General features: G+C 36.3%; 2 protein-coding genes across 5 annotated transcripts in view; one reads left to right on the top strand and one right to left on the bottom strand.

The window, feature by feature from the left end:
* Window positions 1–1568, top strand: part of LOC311303615 (uncharacterized protein) — a gene marked incomplete at its 3' end in the record, with an annotated part of 11126 nt that extends 9558 nt beyond the window's left edge. The window contains exons 5-6 of the mRNA XM_084430175.1: window positions 1009–1279; window positions 1353–1568. Coding sequence (XP_084286301.1) covers window positions 1009–1279; window positions 1353–1568 — 487 coding nt within the window. The remainder of the gene's footprint in view (window positions 1–1008; window positions 1280–1352) is intronic.
* On the bottom strand, window positions 1366–21016 carry LOC311303614 (uncharacterized protein). Of its 4 annotated transcripts, XM_084430172.1 has the most exons (16): window positions 18867–21016; window positions 16988–17008; window positions 16792–16882; window positions 9325–12978; window positions 8552–8627; window positions 8102–8355; window positions 7886–7948; window positions 7602–7675; window positions 6033–6220; window positions 5566–5763; window positions 5227–5313; window positions 4191–4532; window positions 3432–3581; window positions 2855–2995; window positions 2508–2631; window positions 1366–2049 (listed from the first exon to the last, which is right to left on the bottom strand). In XM_084430172.1, the coding sequence occupies exons 4-12, from the start codon at window positions 9349–9351 to the stop codon at window positions 4405–4407; spliced, it is 1095 nt and encodes a 364-aa protein (XP_084286298.1). In that variant the 5' UTR covers window positions 9352–12978; window positions 16792–16882; window positions 16988–17008; window positions 18867–21016; the 3' UTR covers window positions 1366–2049; window positions 2508–2631; window positions 2855–2995; window positions 3432–3581; window positions 4191–4404. The 4 variants fall into 4 exon arrangements, with proteins under 4 accessions (XP_084286298.1, XP_084286297.1, XP_084286299.1 ...); XM_084430171.1 differs by having other exon boundaries at window positions 3432–4532; XM_084430173.1 differs by having other exon boundaries at window positions 1367–2049; window positions 3432–4532; window positions 11854–12978.

The raw sequence follows: 21016 nt of genomic DNA, 5'->3' as shown, positions 1-21016 counted from the left end.
GATCACTACGCTAGTTCTGTAAGCTCTTTACAGCTGGTGCCATTTACTGGACACCATAAACACAGACCCCAGACCGAGCTACAAAACAAACAAACAATGAGCTGTGGTAAGCGGCTCAATGACTTTAATATCACGCAACGAACTGGCGTGGACTTCCACAAAGGCTTGCGCCACTTACGTTGAGCGCAACACCTGTGTAAGATCACTCCTTACTATGATGACAGCAAGTTTCTGTACGTGCTCTACTGCTGGTACCATTTACTGGACACCATAAATGCAGACACCAGCCCGAGCTACAAAACAAACAAAGAGCTGTGTTAAGCGGCTCAATGAATTAAATATCAACAACAAACCGGCATGAACTTCCAGCACGACTTGCGTTACTTACATTGCTGCAACACCTGCGTCCAATCACTTGCTATTGTGAAAGCAAGTCTCTATAAGATAGTCACTGCTGGTTCCATTTACTGAACACCATAAAAGCATCTGCCAGACCGAGCTCCTCCCGTTTGCACAACTGATACACAATAAGACTCACCCTTCAACTCACACCGCATGTTTTTCCTGTTCATATCTCCCCACATTTAAAGGGACACGTCACTTACGCCACCTGATCCCAATAATCAGCAAACCTTAAAGGTACACTTCCCAAACTCACCACCTGACCCACTACATATGTATATATAAACGGGTAAAATGTTTACATACGCTTTATTTTTTAATACTGTATGTTATCTGGATGATCCACAACTTTTTATGTTTTGTTAAACCTTGCTAGTACCAAGGCCAGGATTAGAATCAATTCCTAACCAATTGCCTAACATGAGTACAGTATTTACTTTGCCCTTACTCATAAAAAAGGACTATTATATTGCATTACCTATAGTTTTTGATTTGTTGTAATAGTCAATTTTTTATTTGCATGCTACAATTATTATTCAGTTGGAATTACTTGTTTCTGGACAGGAATAATCTAAATGCTGAAATAAATGCATGTGCTTTTAACAGAATTGAACGTCTCTGGCGAGATGTGTTCACAGCGGTCACATGCCACTTCTACAATGTGCTGCACCAGCTGGAAGGGGATGGTCTACTTGACTTGTCCAGTAGTGTTCATCTATTCTGCTGCCATTATGTTTTTATTCCCCGCTTGCAAGCCCAGCTTAATGGATTCAGAGATGGCTGGGACAATCACCCCCTTTCAACTGAGAGAAATCACACTCCTAATCAACTGTGGCACATGGGTCTACAGCACAACTCTGAAGAGTACAATGATGAGGTACATGTTTGTTAATTACACTCAAGACAGCATGCATTTGTGGCAGATGAAGTAATGACAACTTATGTTACAGGATTTGCACATCCATTTGGTTGACTGGGAAAGTAGTGGTCTTATACCCTGTGATCCCAACTGTGGTGTCCATGTCCCTGAGAGTGACTGCCCTTTGAGACCTGATGACCTAGCTGGACTTAGTGCTGCTGTGGATCCAATGGGACCCTCAACATGCATGGGAGTAGATAAATATTTAGCTGCACTGGAGTATATACACAGCATTGGTTATGTGTAGGGTCATCTGTATGAACTTTAATTCCCTATGAAAATCAAAGACACAACTTCATGTTTTTTTTTTTGTTCAAGTTTATTGTAAATACATTTGTACAACTGTACACAACTCTAAACCATTTCAATCAAAGCCAACATTTCAACATCTTGGAACATTGAAAAACTGATCAATGCTTAACAATGGTTAGATTCTTCAATTATAAAGCTAAAATTTAATGGAAAACCTAATGAAATGAGGTAACTTGTGAATTCAGAACATTCCACTTTCTACAATAATCCAAACCCACTGTCATTTGTGGCAATGCAGTTCTCTAAATGAACACTAAATTCGCTGTAACTCTTGTAGTAACCTGGCAAGCGAAGCATGCGGTAGCATGTGGATGAAGTGGGATATTCCGCTCTAACCACCTCCACTTTCATGTTAGCCATGGGCATCTCCCATCCAACCCAAAACTTGACAAGCTGTTTCAGCTGCTCTTGGGACACTGAAAATATAAAGAGCCAAAGCACAAGAAAACTGAGTCTCTAACCCTACATGTTGCAGTAAAAAAAATATTTGGCTAATTTGCAAGCATGTTAAGGTTAAAAGTCTATAGTGTACATGTTTTTCCTATGGTGTCTGACATGTTTGTATAATTGAGTAAATACACTTTGTTGATGTGACTTCACAAGTAGGACAAAACAAGTGCTCAGCATGGCAGAGGGACAGATCTTATAATTATTTTATTTCTTCATGCGTTGTACACAAACAGGCAACACACCTTCTCAATAGGTGTCTACAAACCACCGCCAATAAGAAATATTCCAAATCAAAATGCAGAGAATTTTTTTTAATGAACATAATAACTTAAGTGAGTGGGGTGGGGGTAGTTGTTTAACACTAAAAGTGGAAAGCACTAGATGGGACATTACATAGGAAAAAGAATATCAGTATGCAATTTACCTGTTTTCATAAACTGACGCAAGTACCCCATAATTCTGCATTTGATGTCAATTGAGTACCCACTGTCATCTCCATCATCCTCCAACCCTCCTTCATCAGGCCATTTGATGTGGTCTAGAATAACCTAGAACACAAGATGATTATGACAACTATACACGTTCTATCATCACTTGCAGGTTTCATTCTTTTGTGGCTTAGTATGTGTTGTGTCCCATTTATTTGCATTGCTAACTGCTCCAATAACAACAAAAAATATTCCTTGATACTAAGATACATACCACAGTTACAAAAATTGTCAGATGGCACTTTTTCCGATTAAAATTACTGTTGGACAAAAAGTGGAATACCTCAGCACTGCATTCAGCCATTGACTGACGTGGAAAAACCGATGACACTGTGTCAGGTCGAGATTCCAAAAGTGGCAAAATCAATGATTCCCTCAATCCCTGCTTGAACTGCTTCAGCTGGCGTGCGTTTCGTCCAAGAACCTCAAAATATCAGAAGGATAAAATAGTATTTTTCCTGCCAAGACATTTTTTTTTCCCTTTTACTATGCTTAACTATGTTATTTTGTTTCAAAGTATTCTGCACTGTCTAAAATGATTTAATCAGATTAAATAATTACAGTCTGTTGTTGCTATTTTAAGTATGGAGCTTGGAGAGAGTGTTTAATAAATTTACTCATAAATTACTGCACTGGAGATGATGGTAAAGGGTTAGAGACACCCTTTTCAGTTGTATACAAGCTACGAGAAAAAGTCCAATTACCACTAGGTCTGGAAAAGTAACCAGGAATGTACATTCAAAAAAAGAACAAAGCATGTCTGAAATATGAAAATGTCCAGTTAGATGGGACAAATACTTTACACACCCAAATGACGCCAATCCTTCATATTTTTTTTAATGCTGGAACTTTGGACTTACTGCATGTTGAAGCAGATTGTGAAGAAGCCATGTCCTGTTGGTTTCTGTTAATACAGGGAGATCCCATGCCAGTGCCAACTCATTTACAGCTGCCCTCTGATCCTCAGTGAGTCCACAGCATTGGTTCTTGGATGCTTCATCTTCAAAAAGCTTTCAAATCAATATGAGACCCATCACAATTACATATCAATTGTATATACCACTTAATACAGAGCAGTCTAAATTATTTTTACAATGACAGCTTTGTTTTGGCTTATGGAATGCAACATATTTGACATTCTCAGTAGAAGAGACTGGTCAAGCTTTAATTTTAAGGTACATTCATATCTGGTGAACTGTGTTCGAATTATGAACCTTTTAAAACATTTACCCACTTTACAGTGTCCCAGAGTAAGTGATCAATCATCTAATGCCTGATGTTTGGCTAGTTGTGTTTAATATTATGCTTTTCTGAAACCTAAAATGCTATATATATATATATTTAATTTCTAAAAATTATTTATTTTTCTATTTTAGAAATATAAATCGGTGCAATAGTCTGAAAACCATTTTTCATCATTCTGATGTACTTGTCCAGACCAGGAAATTACTAAAATTCTTTACTTTCCACAAATTACTCAAATTCCATACTTTTTCAAACTTTTTTTTCCATACTTTTGCATAGGAACCCAGTCATATATCTCATGGTATCAAGATTCTATTGAATTGTCTCGTTAATTTTGTGTATGCAAAATGACATGCAATTCCCACACAGTTCACCTGATATGGATGTACTCTAAAATTAAAGCTGACAATATGCACTTTCACATCTGCATTTTTTTTTTTTTAATATCGGAGTACAGATATGGATTGCATTGCACTTCTTGGAACATCCCGGTCGATGGTCTCCTTGATGTCTAGATCTGCCACATCTTCAAGTGTGATGGTGGCTGTCTGGGGTGTTCCACCTAACAACACATGAAGAACTGCAGGGCTAAGACCTGTCAGACGAGGTCCACCATGCAGAAAAGAATGGCCAATCATTCTGCGCCAAAACTTGTGAGGTGGAAGGGATTAGATGGTCAGGTTGGCCCTCAAAGAGTAAAGTGCCGCATGCATTTCCTACAGGGAAATAAGAAAACCATCGATTTTTACATTTGAAGTTCACAGTTAGATTTTTTTGACAGTCCCCAGTTTACAATGAGTGATATAAAGATTCTCTATGTGCAAAAAACAGCATCTGGTCTTTTTTTTTTACTATTATTACCAGTAAACATAAAAACACACAATGTAAAATTTGCTCTGAGGTGAAATTACACCTGTAGTTTAGTTTGATTAGTTTGTTTGGTCATTTGAACCACACCAGAGTTTGTTTAGAAGTGGACTGAGACCCATCTTTTCAGTGGTCTCAGTCTGCTTTTTTGATGTGCACCAGGGTTCAGATGGCAGCGTTCACTTATTCAAATGAACTGCACTAACAGAGCAATTAAACCAAACATGCCAAGGGAGAACACACCCTTAGGGACATGTAAACGAACCAAGACCAGGAAGATGAGACCCTAAAAAGGACAGAATGCTCACTCATATTGTTTTTTTCTCATCATTGTCGCAAGTTTGCCCATCACACCGCGTCTCCATGCAGTAGATCTGTGTTTGTGTGTGTGAGGAATTAATGTTTTTTTGGGGGGGGGTCCAGACCAAACATACCAAGCGAACTGTGCTGCAAGTGTGAACACAGCCTAAAAGAAACCTTTAAGAACTTAATTTAGCAAAATTATTATTTTATTTTTATGCCAGATTTGTCCAGTAAACTTACCAAAATCAACAGTAAAACCATATTGCAACTTGTGCATTACCATACTTAAAAAGTGTCGATTCACACTATCCCCAATAGCCAAATCTCCTGAAAAGACAAGAAATTACAAACACAAAGTCAAAAGAGTGCACTAATATACTGTACAAAAATGTATAGATAATTTTCTCCAATATTCTCCCCCATTATATGAAAATATGAAATTTATGTATTTTAGAATATGATCTTAAGAAGGAAAAAAGCACGAAAGCAGTGAGTAGACAATCAATGCTCTTATACATGTAATTAAACCAATAAGATGTACATCATATGTACAGCTTACTGTCTGTTAAGTTACAGTACCCTGTAATTTAGCTTGGAACGGTCTTGCCCAATCAATGTAGGGAGCCTTGTAGAAGTTGAGGATTGTTCCCTCTTGCTCCTCTACATCTTCTCCGATGTCTAGTTTAATTTTCAGGGTTGGCTCGTCTTCTTTTTTTTGGAGCCACTGTCTTCTGTAGTGGTCTGCTGCCAGTTCTGGACTGACAATGCCTTTCCAAGCTGGAAATGAAAACAGAAAAGTTGTTTAAAGCCACAGAATCAACATGGTCTGCAATAAATGGAGACATGGAGTCAATAAAGTCTCCATGACATAATGCGGTATAACTAGTACGAATATATAAGGAATGTGGAACAGGCTGAGTCAGATATTTTGCAATGTCTACATTGTAGATTTGGAATTTACATTTCACAATTAGAGCATGTTTCACAATAATGTCCAATTGTATTGAGTTAACTTATTAAGAACAAATGAATAAATCAACACTAACCCAAATCATCAGTTTTTACAGTTCTGGACCCTAATGGCATATCCTCTGGTGGAAGAGTAGCTGATGTGCTAGGTCTTGTGTGAAGTGTTGAGTCGACAGAGAAAAAAGAGGCACCAGCGCTGCTTTCAGAGACCATTGGAACTCTTTCAGAGTCAGGCAGTGTAGATGTGGAAATAATCTCTGCAAAACTTAACATTAAAACATAAACACACATGAACACTCTATAACAAACAAAATTACACTTACACTCACACATAGATCATTACACAAAAGATATTTGCAAACATGGCATTGAGCATGTGGCACACCTGATTGCAGTCTGTATGAAGCTAACCTATCAGCTACCCCTCAAGCATCTGAAAGCATTATGATTGCTTAAAGCCCAGTAATGTATAACTACAATCAGTAAATATTACATGATGTGCAGTCTACAGTGAGGACTTTTAAAGAAAGTTAGAATAAGCATAAGATTAAAGGCAGGGTAGGTAGGATTTATTAAAAATTAAAGATCCAAATTTGTTAAAACTTTCTATATATATCAATACATAATTAAAATGTAAGAACTCTGAAAAAAAGAGTATAAAAATCAAGTGACTCTAGACCGTTTAATCTGTATTAAACACAGCTCATTATTTCGATTCGGGACGAATCAAAGGATTGGCTTAGGCGACTGTCACTCTCTCGCAACCATGGCAACCACCCTTTTGCCACACAGCACCTACCCACTTGCGCGCGACCGTTTGATTTGAGGAGTGCGAGAGGCACGGAACCTGATCACACCTCCGTCCAGTAGATGGCGGTAATGCACTATGTTTGCAAGCTGCCAATAAAATCTATCGAAGAAGAAGAAGAAGGCACTGAACCTAGGAATACCAAAACAATGGCAGAGAAAGAGCAATCTAAATTTACAGTACCGGCATATGCAGTTAGTGAAGGCAAACCAGGCAAAAAAATGCCCCTTCCCCTCCGCTTGTCTCAGGTAAATAATGCGTCCTCTAGCTCAGCGGTCGGAGTCGCGCGTTCATGTGTTTTGGGGGCGTGGCTTTGGAAGAAGCACAGAAATGAGGGGGTGGAGTGAATGGAAATAATGAGATGTCTTTAAAACAGTCGTGAGAGGTCTACAGACACTCGATTTTGATACTTTCTTTTTCAGAGTACTTACATTTTAATTATGTATTGATATGTACATAAAGTTTAAACAAATTTGAAAAATAAAATTTTTAGACCATTTCTACCTACCCTGCCTTTAAGCTTACTTTAGTAACTTTACAATGTTCTTTGTAATAATGTGCTGGGTGATATCTAGATTTCTTTGCATTTCACTAAACAAACTAAACAAATAGCAAGACATACTAATTCAAATAATTATTTTATATCTTATAAGACTATTTTAATTAGTCTGCCAATGTGAGCAATACGAGTTGTTTTAAATCTGGATGTTACAATTCAGCTTTTTTTACCTTTTCAGAAAGGAAATTTAAGTGAATCAATTTAAATTATTGATATAACAGCACTGGCACAGTTTTTTTTTTGTTTTTTGTTTGTTGTTTTACATCATGCTTGCGATACCTTTCACCACATGAACTTGCATGGTAGGCAACAATCTCTGCAGGAAAATGCTTTCCACAAACTGGACAGGAGTCCTAAGGGCCAAGTGGTTATAAAGAGGTATATCAATTTAACAAACCTGAAACTGAAAATACTACAGTGGTATATGACCCGAATAATAAAAGATATAAAGTAAATATATACAATTTATAAATATATAAATAAAAGATTTGTGTGATATCAGTCTGTCATTTTTTTCTGGATTGCTGCTTTAATATTAACCTGAAACATCATTGATGGCTTACCACACAAATAAGGTCTGACTCCTGTCCTGCTGGCTGGTCTGCTTCCTCTTCAGATTCATCTTTCTTTGAATATAAAACACAAAAAACAACCCTTTATAACAATGACTTGTCAGCTGAAAACTGAATTACACTACAATGATTCAATCAAACCATAGCTGAGGACATGAGGTGTTATATTTATTTGATAAAACAACTAGAATTTAGAAGACAACTTACATTATCTCCACAGGACTCGATGTGGAACTGTATCAGGGGCAGAGGAATCAACTTTCCACAAGTCATGTATGCGTTCTTTGGCATTCTTTCGAACTCTGCAGCATCAAATGGGAGTGGGGTGGTATCTATCTTCTCTTGAAGAGGGACAATGTATATTACATTTTTCCCATTGTTTGATGAAGACTTTAGGACTTTAGCAGTGTACCCTTCAGCGCCCTGGGGCAATGGAGTGGTTTTTCTTTGTCCACTGCCCCCTTTGAAAACATAAAACATTTTAGTAGCTCATTCAAATGATCTTTTCTTCCTTTGTATGATGGAATATGATATTATTCAAGATGACATATATTAACATTTAACACAAACAAACCATTTGTGCTTAACTCATATATAACAGGTCTAGATACTTATCAGGTCTGGATATTTTCTGTAACAATGGAGAAAAAACCTCACCTGAAGCCTTTGTAAGCAGCCAACCACCACGCAAATCTCTCATCTTGGGAAATTCTTCTAGCAGCACTCGGCTTATCTGGAATAAATTTGCACTGCTGTCATTGTGAAAATATCAGTTCCACTTCCACCATCTTTTCAGTCAATTGAAACAACTGTGGCATCAGTTAACATATTATCAATATCATCAATAGCATATAGTCAGGATATGGTATCTTTACGACTAGTGTTTTTATGTGTTGTATGAGGTGAAATAGTTAAATGATGACTGATGGCAGTTATCAGATAAAGTTAGTTAGTTTGCCTGATCTGTACCAGCTGCAATAAAGGTTGTTTGGTTCACCTGCCAATCTGCAGGTCACTGCCCTACTATGTACAGTGATATTTGCAACAATCAGACTGATTTCATACACCTCCATAAACCAGGAATGACTGAAAGACTTTCAGTCATTCCTGGTGTACGGAAGATGGTGTACAGTCCAGCTGTTGCAGATATCAATCTACAAAATCAAGACAGCAGTGACAGGCAGAGCAGGGGATAAATCAGACAAGATAAATGACAACTTGTATGGATTAGACAGACTGACAATGAAATCACTTAAAATGTAAACCACAGTTACACAGTTCTGTGGCATGATCAAAGCAATTGTAAGACATTACAATATACAGATGTCAAAAATGTACTACCAGTATAGCGACCACAACAGAAATCACATGATTTGAAACAGTAACTGAAAAATGTCTATGTCTTCAGAGTTGTTATTTTTAAGGCTAACCTCTGTGTGATCCACATTTTCAGCCATATTTGGGTGTTTCTGCAACTATGGGCACTTTTAAGTCCCAGGAGTGAAATTTTAGATTTATGTTAAAATTTGTCATTTGATGTTTCATAAATATAAACGTAGTGTCAATACACACCTTGACATAAAAAATGATGAATAAATAATATGATTTAATGTAAAATTATGAAGCATTTATAGGTCCAAACACCATTTTTGCTCATGTCCCACACCCGTGGTTTCAATGTTGAAATACTTAAAATTAGCTAATTCTTTTACAATATGACATTATTTCAAATGGAATTGTTTAATATACAGATTCATTTACAGCATCTTAAAATTCTTTGTATTATTTACTGATCATTTTTATGATTTTTTTAACTAAATGTGCCTGTCCCACACTTTTGAGTCCTTACCGCAACAATGAAAAAAAGCTTTTATTATGAAATTTTATCGAACACAAACAAGTCTAGTTTCTATGGAAACAGAAATTATCACATGAGCACATTGCTGACAGACTGGACCCCACCACACTACCTCACTCACAAGATACCAAAAAAATAAGGTAAACATCATCTTTTCTGCTCTAGTATTTATTGTGCGTCCTTACCATTCAGCTTAATAATTGTGTATTTATAACTACATTTTAAAAATAAATGTATATTACTGTTGAATTCACATATATTAAGATTTTAAGAGTCAAAACTAATGTGGTAGGCCTTGCTAGCTGCCAATTAGCTAAAATATTAGCAAAAATGCCATTTCCGCAACATGTCTTTACCGCAGCAAATTTGGGTGTTGCGGTAAAGACTTTTTGTTGCGGTAGAGACAAATTCAAGGTTTACTGTATATTAAATTACAAATATTTAGTATATTATTAGTACTTAAGTATATAATAGTATTTATATTAGTATATATATATAAACATGCCATTTTTTACATTAAAAATTACATTTTGTCCTTACCGACACAAGATGTCATTACCGCAGCACTGCTCTATTTTCTTTTTTTTTCACATTTTCATTTGCAAAAAAAAATATTTTTACACTTAAGTTGAGATGATTAACACATTGAAATTGCAACATCTGTCATAAAAAGTTAATTATGTTATCTTTTGTGTGTATGGAAACAATTGACATCTAAGGTTACTGTAAATTTTTTACATGGCATAGAAAAAAACATGAAATTCCCTATTTTGTATACTATTTTTTTATATCAGTATTTACAAAACTGCATCAAATTTGAAAAAGCTATTTAAATATATTACATTTTTTATAGAAATTACTAAAGAAAAATGTATAAAATGAACGTTATTGTAACATTGCGGTAAGGACACTTTTTAAGAAGATGACCCGAAAAACATAAAAAATAAACATGTTCCAGATTAAAATCTTAACAAATACATTCTATTTTGTGTAAATCTTTATATGTATTACAGACTGTGATGGTTAAAATTTAAATTCATAGAGGTTTATTTTTTTAAATTAGGATAGTCAAAAGTGCCCGTAGTTGCAGAAACACCCATTTATGGTCCTCCTTCCAAGACCTGCTTGCAAGAGCACTGCCTCATCCTTTGGGGTTTTGTCGGTGTTCTCAGGTTGTAGGCAGAACTGCAGTTCCATATACTTTATAGCTGATACACGTGGAGTATCTGCTAACTTTCTTTTTCGTTTCTGGCCTCCAGCATACAAAGATGGGAAACATCTTGGAGGAGGCATAGACAGTTATTAATCAGTGAAAATCTAAATATCAAAGTAACATTTTTTTAATGAATATAAAACGGTGTTGAAATGTTGTTGTGTAAAATTTTGTTACATTGTAACTGAGTATTTCTTCTTATTAAGTAAGGAATAATTGATGACGGACCATTGAATTATTACAAAATATTGCACTGGAGTTAATTATTCCACTTATACAATGGTTACCACACCTTAAATCTTTGTTCAGATATTGTATTTAAAGACATTTGTCAGGTTTTTGTCCTTAGAACGCTCTTGTGTGTAGGACTCATTTCTTAAGCATCTCATCCCAAGCCTCCATTGCTTTCTCAATTGTTCATGTTAACTTAAGACATAAATGACTCATTTTACTTGAAAATACATGTAACTTTGACTCATAGGTATGTGTATTTAACTGTTCAAGCTCAATTAGTTAAGCACTCAGTTCAGTTCTTACACAGTTCTCTTTTGTTTGTTTTTTGCTGTTGAAGTCTGTTTGACCTTTGAAATAACTGAAATCATTTGGCGAAGTGATATGGAACTGTAATGCGGTCAAGACCTGCCTGGAACTACTTTAGCCGTGCATTTCCCTAAAAATAACTGCACACCTAGAATATTCATCAACCAATCAGATTCAAGATTTCAACAGCTCCATAGTATAAATAAAGATAATTCAGCACAGCACACATTCTATTCTTATTTTACAACAGGGCTGAGTAATTCTTGGAATGTTTCCTAAGTTGTGTTAAGTAAGAGTGATTTAAATTTTGACCACAATAATTGTGGTTATCTTTGCCAAAAGCAAAACCTTTGCATCTCCTGCTGCACTGTGGCTGGTCTTACAGGTCTGCTGCTGGTAGGAACAGTAGCAGTAGGCTGAGCAGTGGTGTTTTGATGTGACGGAGGTCTTTCCCTTTCACTTTGTATGCAGTTTAGAAGCACACGGACTGCTGACTCAATGTTTGTCTTCTGTTCATTTAGAGAGAAGTCTGGGTTACATTTAATTAGACGTACTTAGAAAATGGAATCATGTAAATTTTAGTCTTGACCATATAGACACACGATTTGTCTCTGATGCCTAAACCAACATCATTTTAATTGTCAAGAGTCTATAAGATCAAATAACAAAGTAAGGAGGCAGGAAGCGCCTGTTTCTAATGGTTTCTAAGTGGTTAAGCATCTGTTGCAGGTCAGCTGATTTGGGACACTGCAAGGCACATGGGAGTGAACTAACAATTCTTAAACTATGAAAATAGTGATTTTATATTTCATGGAACACCAATTTGCAGTAATTTTGGATTTAAAACATTTATAGAATGTTAATTAGCCTGCTCTGTGACTCACTGCAGCTTCCAATTATGCTTACTGGGCAAATAAAATACATTTACTTTACTATGGTATTCCTATAGCTGCTAAATGTCATCATCCACCAAAAACAAACCAAACCAGAAGAAAGAAAAACACTGTACACATTTGATATGATATGATACTGACCTGCGAAGACCCACCCTGTTCTGTCATTTTTCTAGAAGGTAAAGCAGACGAGGATATAAGGAATACATCGTTTAATATGAGAGTATATTTAATTATGAGACGAATGAATAGCAAACTTAACAGTACAGATAGGCTAGCATTAGCGTTAGTGTAACTTACATTTCGTGAAACAATAAAGGCTAACCCAACTAAGAAACAATGATTACCAACTTAGCCGACCAGAGCACATATTAAAACTATTTAAACAAATGTATAACGGTGAATGATTGCAGGGGGGAGATAAGAAGAAGAAAAAAAACATACCTTTATTGGTCCTTCACATCGCCAGTGCGGGAAGATGGTCGTGGTTGTTTTTTTCCCCCTTTCTCAGTCGCGCGCCGACGGCTCAAACGAGCTCTTTTGCAGTTGTAGTAATTGGACTTGTGATTATGTTAGAAAACTATCCAAGAAAAGTAATGCATTTGTGACCAAATATTCTACAAGTGTGCAACTCTCATTGTATGGATTCACATATTAATTTGCGGGTGTGCAAAATTTGCACCTGCAGTGAAGAATGTGTGAAGGTGTAACTGTTGTGTTGTGTTTGTAGGAGAGGAAAAAAAACTACAAGTTTACAACTTCTAAAAAGATTTTCTCTGTGACTTCAAATTTATTGATACACATGTGTGGGTATGCTCTACAGCTACAAATTCTGCTCTCACATGTGTTCAGTAGTTTTGCACCAAAAATACCTTCATAACCGAATCCATGTTTCACGTGGTGCATTCGGAGAATATTTTTGCTGAATTAGCGCTGGGTGTGAATTGCAGTAAAAAACAAGTTGCCTTATCTTCACAGCTTGTGACAAGCATTCCGCACATGCAGCTGACATAACTTTAAATAAACGCAAAAAAAAAAAAAAACCTATCCAGCTTTAAGTGTTTTTTTAGGGGTGTGCGATATGACGATTTTTGATCGTGGACGATTAAAATGTCTCCACGATCTGCTTTTGAAGAAATATCGTAGAATCGTGCATTATATCTGTTCTGGCGCCTCCCAACATACTAAACAACGAGACGTATGTTCACATAAATGTTAACGCAGCTGAACAGGACACTGCAGTTCATAATTTGCATGTGCTTTAATGCCTTGTCGGTTAAACATTTAATTCGCGTGCTGATGCGCTGTTCTGACGTGTGCTGTGAAACTCACATGCACTAAAAGTCTGTCTACGGCGCCTGGATACTGGACTAAGTTATCTTTCGAGTCTTATTGTGCTTATACTGTTAAATACACACAAGGTTTACATAAACAAAGTCGGTTATGTCTAAAGTGAAAGCAAACTTGAGAAAATTGAGAGAAAATCTGCTTGTCAAATGCGTGTATATTAGACGCGTCGCGCGCAACTCTTAAAGAGACAGTAGTTATAGTAAACACGCTGCCGCTTGTCCTTAAAGGGATAGTTCACCCAAAAATAAAAATTATCTCATCATTAATGCACTCTAATGTTGTTCCAATCCTCTATTAATTTCCTTCTAATATTTTCTAATATTTTTCTAATATTAATATTTGGAAGAATGTGCCTATCCAAACAGTAGCTGATCCCCATTGACTTTCATAGGAGAATATACTATGGAAGTCACTGGGGTACATCAACTGTTTGGTTACCCACAATCTTCCAAATAACTTTTATTTTCAACAGAAGAAAGAAACTTATTCGAGTTTAAAACAACTTGAGAGAGTAAATTATGATAATTTGAATTTTTAGGAGAACTATCCCTAATAAGACAACAAAATGCAAAGAGAAAATCACTCACTGCTCTTCACTGATAACTTAAGCTTTAATAAGTATCAATGTATAATTTATACAGTGAAGTCTATGTTTTGTTTTATTTTCATATTTGTTCATTTAATTACTTTCTTTTCTTTAAGAAAAAAAAAATCACAATCTGTTTCTTTGTATTTATTTTAAATTTAACATTTATTGTCAATATTGGGCTTGCGGATCATGTGGGTACTAGAGTACTCTTTGCTGTGTGTGGATGACCATGTCGGTCAGCCACCACCGAAGACCAATTTTGACCCAGGAAAAACCCTGCTGTGTGTGTGTGTGTGTGTGCTTGGAGGATGATCTTCTAACGCAGTCCTCAGATCAGCTGGGCAGACTGGAGATCAGGAGAGCAGACTGGAGCTGGTTCCTCTTTCAGGCTGTCCGGCACTGTAAATCAATTGGTTATTGGGTTCAAAGTTTGGGTTTGTTATATTGGTTCAAGATTTGGGTTTGTTATACGGTTCAAGAACTGGGTTTACTGGCTCTATTTTGAAGATGCGTTGGCAAGCTGCTTCAGTGCGTTTGGGTTTGGTTTGCATTGGAGAAGAGATTGCATTGGGTGCGGTTTGGTTTGCGAGCAAGCAAGCAGCAAGCAGAGCAGCGGCGTTCAGTGATCAGGCCAGTTTTTTTGTCAGTTTGGGAAGAGAAAGTGAAGAAATGGCAAAGGTTTAAGAAATAAGCAGGATAAAGGTTTGAGTGAAAATGGATAAAAGGTGTTGATAGGACAGGATAGGACAGGACAGGACAGATAACACACACACACACGCATGCAGAAACACACACACACAGAAGAAAAAACAAGTTAGTTACATTCTTAACACAGACAAACATGCCTATATAAAAGTACAGGAATCATTGAATTATTAAATGTTAATAAGATCTATATTGCCATTGCATGAATTACTTTTTTTGCTATTACTGAAGATGGAAATTATTATTATTTTTTAAATCTTAGTAATCAACATTCCCAAATTTCACTATAAATATTTGTTGTTGTTGCAAAAACCTGTTTAACAATTCTACTCACCTAGATGGACAAGACTTCAATCTACTGTAGACGAGAAAAAGAAGAGACCATTTAGATTTGTTCACACAGCTCAAATAAGTCCTCATGTTCACATTTATCAAAAGTTTGTATTGTAATACACTCTTCTTCAAGATATATTATGTTGTCCCATAATAATTCATTAACATGCCGAGTGATTTTAAAACTTTCTACCAATCAAAATTAAGTGAACATACAGCGCAAATGGCATTACAAATTAGCATTACAGTCGTACTTACATAGTTAGCGTCACCAGATATGACCAATGCTGCAAACAAAAGAAAACAGGTGTAAAAAATTCCATTCTGTTAAAGGGATAGTTCACTTTGAAATAAAATTTTAGTATGTTTTAGCTTACCTCAAGGGCATCCAAGATGTAGGTGTCTTTTTTTCCGCAGTAGTTTCAATTTTGATATTTTTAGGTCAAACCGTTCTTGTCTGTCAGTCATTTCATGCAGGTCTATGGTCACTGTCTCAAAGAGCATGCACAAAGTCCAAATTAAAACAATTCCCCATCGTCCAAATGAAACAATTCCCCATCGTAAGTACACATTGATGGCCTAAGACACGAAACGAGCGGTTTGTGTGAGAAAACGAACAGTATTTATATCGTTGTTATCTCTTGAAAACAGCCGCGTCCAAATGATCTGACGGCGTGGGCGGGTATAGATATATACATAGATGTCGCCTTGGCTACTGCAGTTCATTGGAACGAAACCGTAGCCAGGGCAACATCTATGTATATATCTATACCCGCCCACGCCGTCAGATCATTTGGACGCGGCTGTTTTCAAGAGATAACAACGATAGAAATACTGTTCGTTTTCTCACACAAACCGCTCGTTTCGTGTCTTAGGCCATCAATGTGTACTTACGATGGGGAATTGTTTCATTTGGACGATGGGGAATTGTTTTAATTTGGACTTTGTGCATGCTCTTTGAGACAGTGACCATAGACCTGCATGAAATGACTGACAGACAAGAACGGTTTGACCTAAAAATATCAAAATTGAAACTACTGCGGAAAAAAAGACACCTACATCTTGGATGCCCTTGAGGTAAGCTAAAACATACCAACATTTATTTTCAAAGTGAACTATCCCTTTAAAAGATAATCATAACAATGATAAAAAGCACTATACAAAATATTACTCATTAAATAAACAGACTTTAGAAAAATCTGTTAGAAGATATATTAAAAACAAATTCATGATGATACTCAACCAATAATTTTGAGTAATTTAGTTATAGCTCTGGAGTTTGGCAAAAAATAAATTAAATTCTATAATAAAAATAAACTGCATGAAACCAGCAGAATGTGATGCATTCATCTGAATGGATGAGCAGGGCATGTGGATCTGAAGTCACTTAAATGACAGCAACAAATATATACACACCTGTGGTAGATGGCAGACGGGAGAGGGCAGATGATGAGAGATGGCAGATGATGGGAGAGGGCTCTTAAAAGAGCCTTTGGGTTCGCTTATGCTGTGAGAAATACAAAAAAGAAGAAAAATAAATCATCAAAAACCATCTTATATATTGTATAGGTGTGTGAGAATTTGGAAAGCATGATTATAAAAGAATACTTACATAGCAGAGGCAATGACTTTTCTGAAGTGTAAAAGGAAGAAGAAAAAAACATCAATGTGCAGATTAATTATATCCTGTTAAGCTGCAACCCCACTTTTGAAAAATCCCCAGAAATGACATACCCAAACTGAAACAGATACAGTTCATGAACCCTTTGCATTAAAAGCACAAGTATGATCTCATTTGAAAGCTGACACCTGGCAGTTTATTGTAAATGTAGAATTAATTATTGTCATAATGACAAAAATTGTTATAAATAGCTTCAAAGTTTTGTAGAATTATTAGAAATTAATTTTTATGAAACATCCCCATGAAAATAAAATTGAAGTTGGCACTGGAGCAATCTAGAAATGCACTACAGCTAAAGCCATATGTCTAAACATTCTATGTTTAAAATCTGAAGATAATAAGTCCAAAACTCTGTATTTAGTTAAATGTTTTTCAAGACCATGTCAAATGACTTTATTTTGATTTGACGCTAAAATGCTACTGATGTTTATTGTCATCTTCTAACCATCTATCCAGTATATTGTCTCTATTGTTTTGTGGTGCAGACGATCCCCATTCAGTCTCAGTCTCCCCCTGCACACATTCACACCTCTCCAGCCTGGTTATGGCTCGAAATATGCATTTCTTTTGTCTGCATTATAGCTACTAACGACTGGCTATTCACAGGCTATTCATAGGGTTTCAGTCCCTAATTTCTTTTCTCAAAGTTTACCTCACATTTTAAACTGTATCAAATGCATTTCTTGAATAAAGACACATTTCAGGTAGCATTCAAAAAATAATAAAAGTATAACTTCTAGGTAGCAGGTGCACCTAGGGCTAGCTAGCATGTTAGCTTAGCACACCATCAATACACGACAATTTATGAGATTAAAACCATGTTTGTGCTCTAAACTTACTTTTTAACGCACGTTGAGTATTTTAAATAATCTTCTGTGATCTAATTTGGCTTCAGATAAAAAAAATCAGACAGAAAATATACTATTGGATAGTGTTCTGCACAATGATAGTCTATATAGATTAGCATTACATTATAAATATAATCTATTATTATGAAAATACCTGGCATGGCTTGAAAAACACAGGTAACTCAAATATCAGTGCAATCATGTTTATTGTCTTCAAAACATCTGTATCTGCATGTTACAGCGCGATCTCTTGTTAGCTTTGTGTGTATCAGTCGACGTCCTGGAATGTCACATGGTCATGGCTCTTCTTCATGTTCCATATATGGACTATTATTGTGCATGTACCGCCCTCAGGCTGCTGGTATGAATTAAAAAACACAGTATTGGAATACCAAATGCTCATAAAGATTACATCGACGCATTTGGGTATAAATTCAATAAATATTATTCCTGTCTATAGAAATATGATGTAAATCTATGAGAATCTATCAATATTTCTCCAAATCTGCACATTTTTGAGCTAAAGCCCTGAGGGACGTTTTTTTGTGTATCGCTGTCATGACGACAGCACAGAGTTTTTTATGAATGAAAGCGGCTGACGCGCATAATTCATATTAAAGGTATCGACTCATTTTTTCATTTCATAACTCCTGACACAAATTAAGACATAACTGTCACTATGAGTTTCTCAGAATACAATAGTGGTCAAATACTGAAACTTGAGTATTATATCTTTTTAATTATGTATAGTTTGTCAAGGTATAACATTAAATCTGATAGTAATTTTGAATTAAATAAATAAATAACGCTTCAGTGCGCGGGCGCACTGGCAACGGTTAACAGGATATACAATCTAAAAAGAAATTATCACAGATCAATTAATATGCTATGCCTATGATCATATAATGTCTATAATCATATACAGTGAGTCTGAATAGATTAGTGAGAAATAGAATACTTACTGAGCAGAACAAATGATCCGATTTCACTAGAAGAAAGGGAACAAAAAATAAACAAATTAAAAGTCAAATATTGCATAGGTCTGCATGGATAAACATGTACTGATGAACTTTATACAGTCAATAGAAATTATTACACCAATATGTTATGAATATGAACATCATAAATATGAACATAAGTAGATTATACTGCAACAAATTATGGAAAGAAAAAGAATTGGGTGGACAATATGTGCTAGAATATGTGTATGTTCCATATCAGTACAGGCTACAGTATCTACAGACATTACATCAAAATGCTATACTATTATAATGTAATACACAAGTGTGATCATTTACACTTAGCCCCTGGAGTTAACAAACATTTAACTGCACTGTAACTGTACAAAATCACCATGTGGCACAGAAAAATAGTTACTTCTTACACAATTCTAATTTTTCCTGATGTAAACATGGCCTAAATGTTTTACTTTGATTGTATATTTATTACTTAATGCAAATCTTCTCTCTCTCTCTCTGGCACGTGGATGAAAGAGCTCGCGCGCTCACAGCAAATTAAAGTTACGTTAACCTTAACTTCTGTAATGAGGTAAAGCAAAAACATACATTTACACATCGTGAATAAGTAAAAAAAAAATAAAAAAAATGTGTGTGAAGCTGAAAGGTCGGAACATGAATCGTTAGCAGGGAGTTTGATTGACAGGCGATCTGACCAATCATAATCCGCCATTTTCTCCGACAAAGCAGTTAGTAGATTAACGTTGAAGGATTCAAATTTAAGAAACGGTGTGTACAGACTTCTTTCCACGGTTAAAACAACATTCCTCCTGCTGTTCATTTATGTTTTGATGCTAAAAAATGAACTAATGTTAGAAAGAAGAGATTATGGTTCACGAGCAGCTTTAACTGAGGCTTTACAGCGATCTGTCAGACACACTAGACTAGAGCCACAAAACCGTATTTATTGCTTACATTTCTTTAAAAAAAATGACCAAATTTGAAAGGTGAGAGTTTGTTTCATATCAAAAGTAACCTGGCGTGTCCTGTCTGTCAGCGCGTTGTCAGTCTCCCCTCAGCTCCGCGATGTGTTGTTCACTGCATTAAGGTACGTTCACACTACACGCGACCAAGCGACGCGATACCATTCATTTTCAATGGGGAGCGGGCGACTTCCGGCGACACGCGCGGTCGCGACCGTTGGCGACTGGATGGGGCGTGTCTGGCGACGCGACAAAGTTGAGAAATGTTTAACTTTATGCAAATGAAGAGCAACTTTCGCGAGCGACAACCAATAGGAGTGAAGTCAGTGGAGCAAACGTGATCCGTCACTCTTCAGTGCAGCGTCTGACTGAATGAGAAGTTTATTTTAGCAGTCAGAAACTGTCCAATAGTTTATGATATGTCTCTGTGTACATACGGTGGTACTCGCCGTGCTGACTCCGAGCCCGAATGGTTTCGTGAACTCAGAAAGACCAGTATTTGCCCATTTGCTGCAGTTAAATAGCCACGATAGCACAAGGCACTCGCTGTTTCTCATTCATCTTTAATATTATGCATTTTATGTACTGATCCCATTTATATTTAGACTTTTCCTTCCAAAATGTTAGCTTGTAGCGGCAAGAAAACAGATTTGTTGTCTACAACACGTAACATCCGTGAATGTCACTCACAAACATTACCTAGGCAACCAGAAGTGAGAACGCCCACTAACGACCTCATCGCCAGCCACTGGCGACATGCAGCGATAAAGTCGCTTGTAGTGTGAACGGGGCTTTAGAACATGACTGGCGTCGCCTGAGTCAGTGCGTTGTCGATAGCAACGGTTACTAAAGGGGGCGGGTTTTGCGAACGCTCAATAGAGAAGAGTAGTGTAGGTTTAAGGTTATGTATTACATTTACATGGAATAAAGCTTCGTTTAGGTTTGTATTTAAGACGTAAAGCCTTCAAACATGCTCAATATGTACACAATATCGACCTAGCCTGGGCTTTATATCCATAGCTCGGCCATTAACGTCACATCCCTTCATAACAATATATAAATTTAACAAAACGGACGTAAATGAATTCTGTACGTTTAAGATAAACATTTAAAACATAAATTAACTCAGACATTAGCGTTACCTCGGAGAATAAGTTAACAATAACGTTAGTG

The sequence above is a fragment of the Rutilus rutilus genome (genome assembly GCF_951802725.1).
Source record: "Rutilus rutilus genome assembly, chromosome: 14".
Lineage (NCBI taxonomy): Eukaryota > Metazoa > Chordata > Actinopteri > Cypriniformes > Leuciscidae > Rutilus > Rutilus rutilus.
Note: the sequence above shows the minus strand (reverse complement) of the source record. Positions and strands in the feature narration are given on the sequence as shown.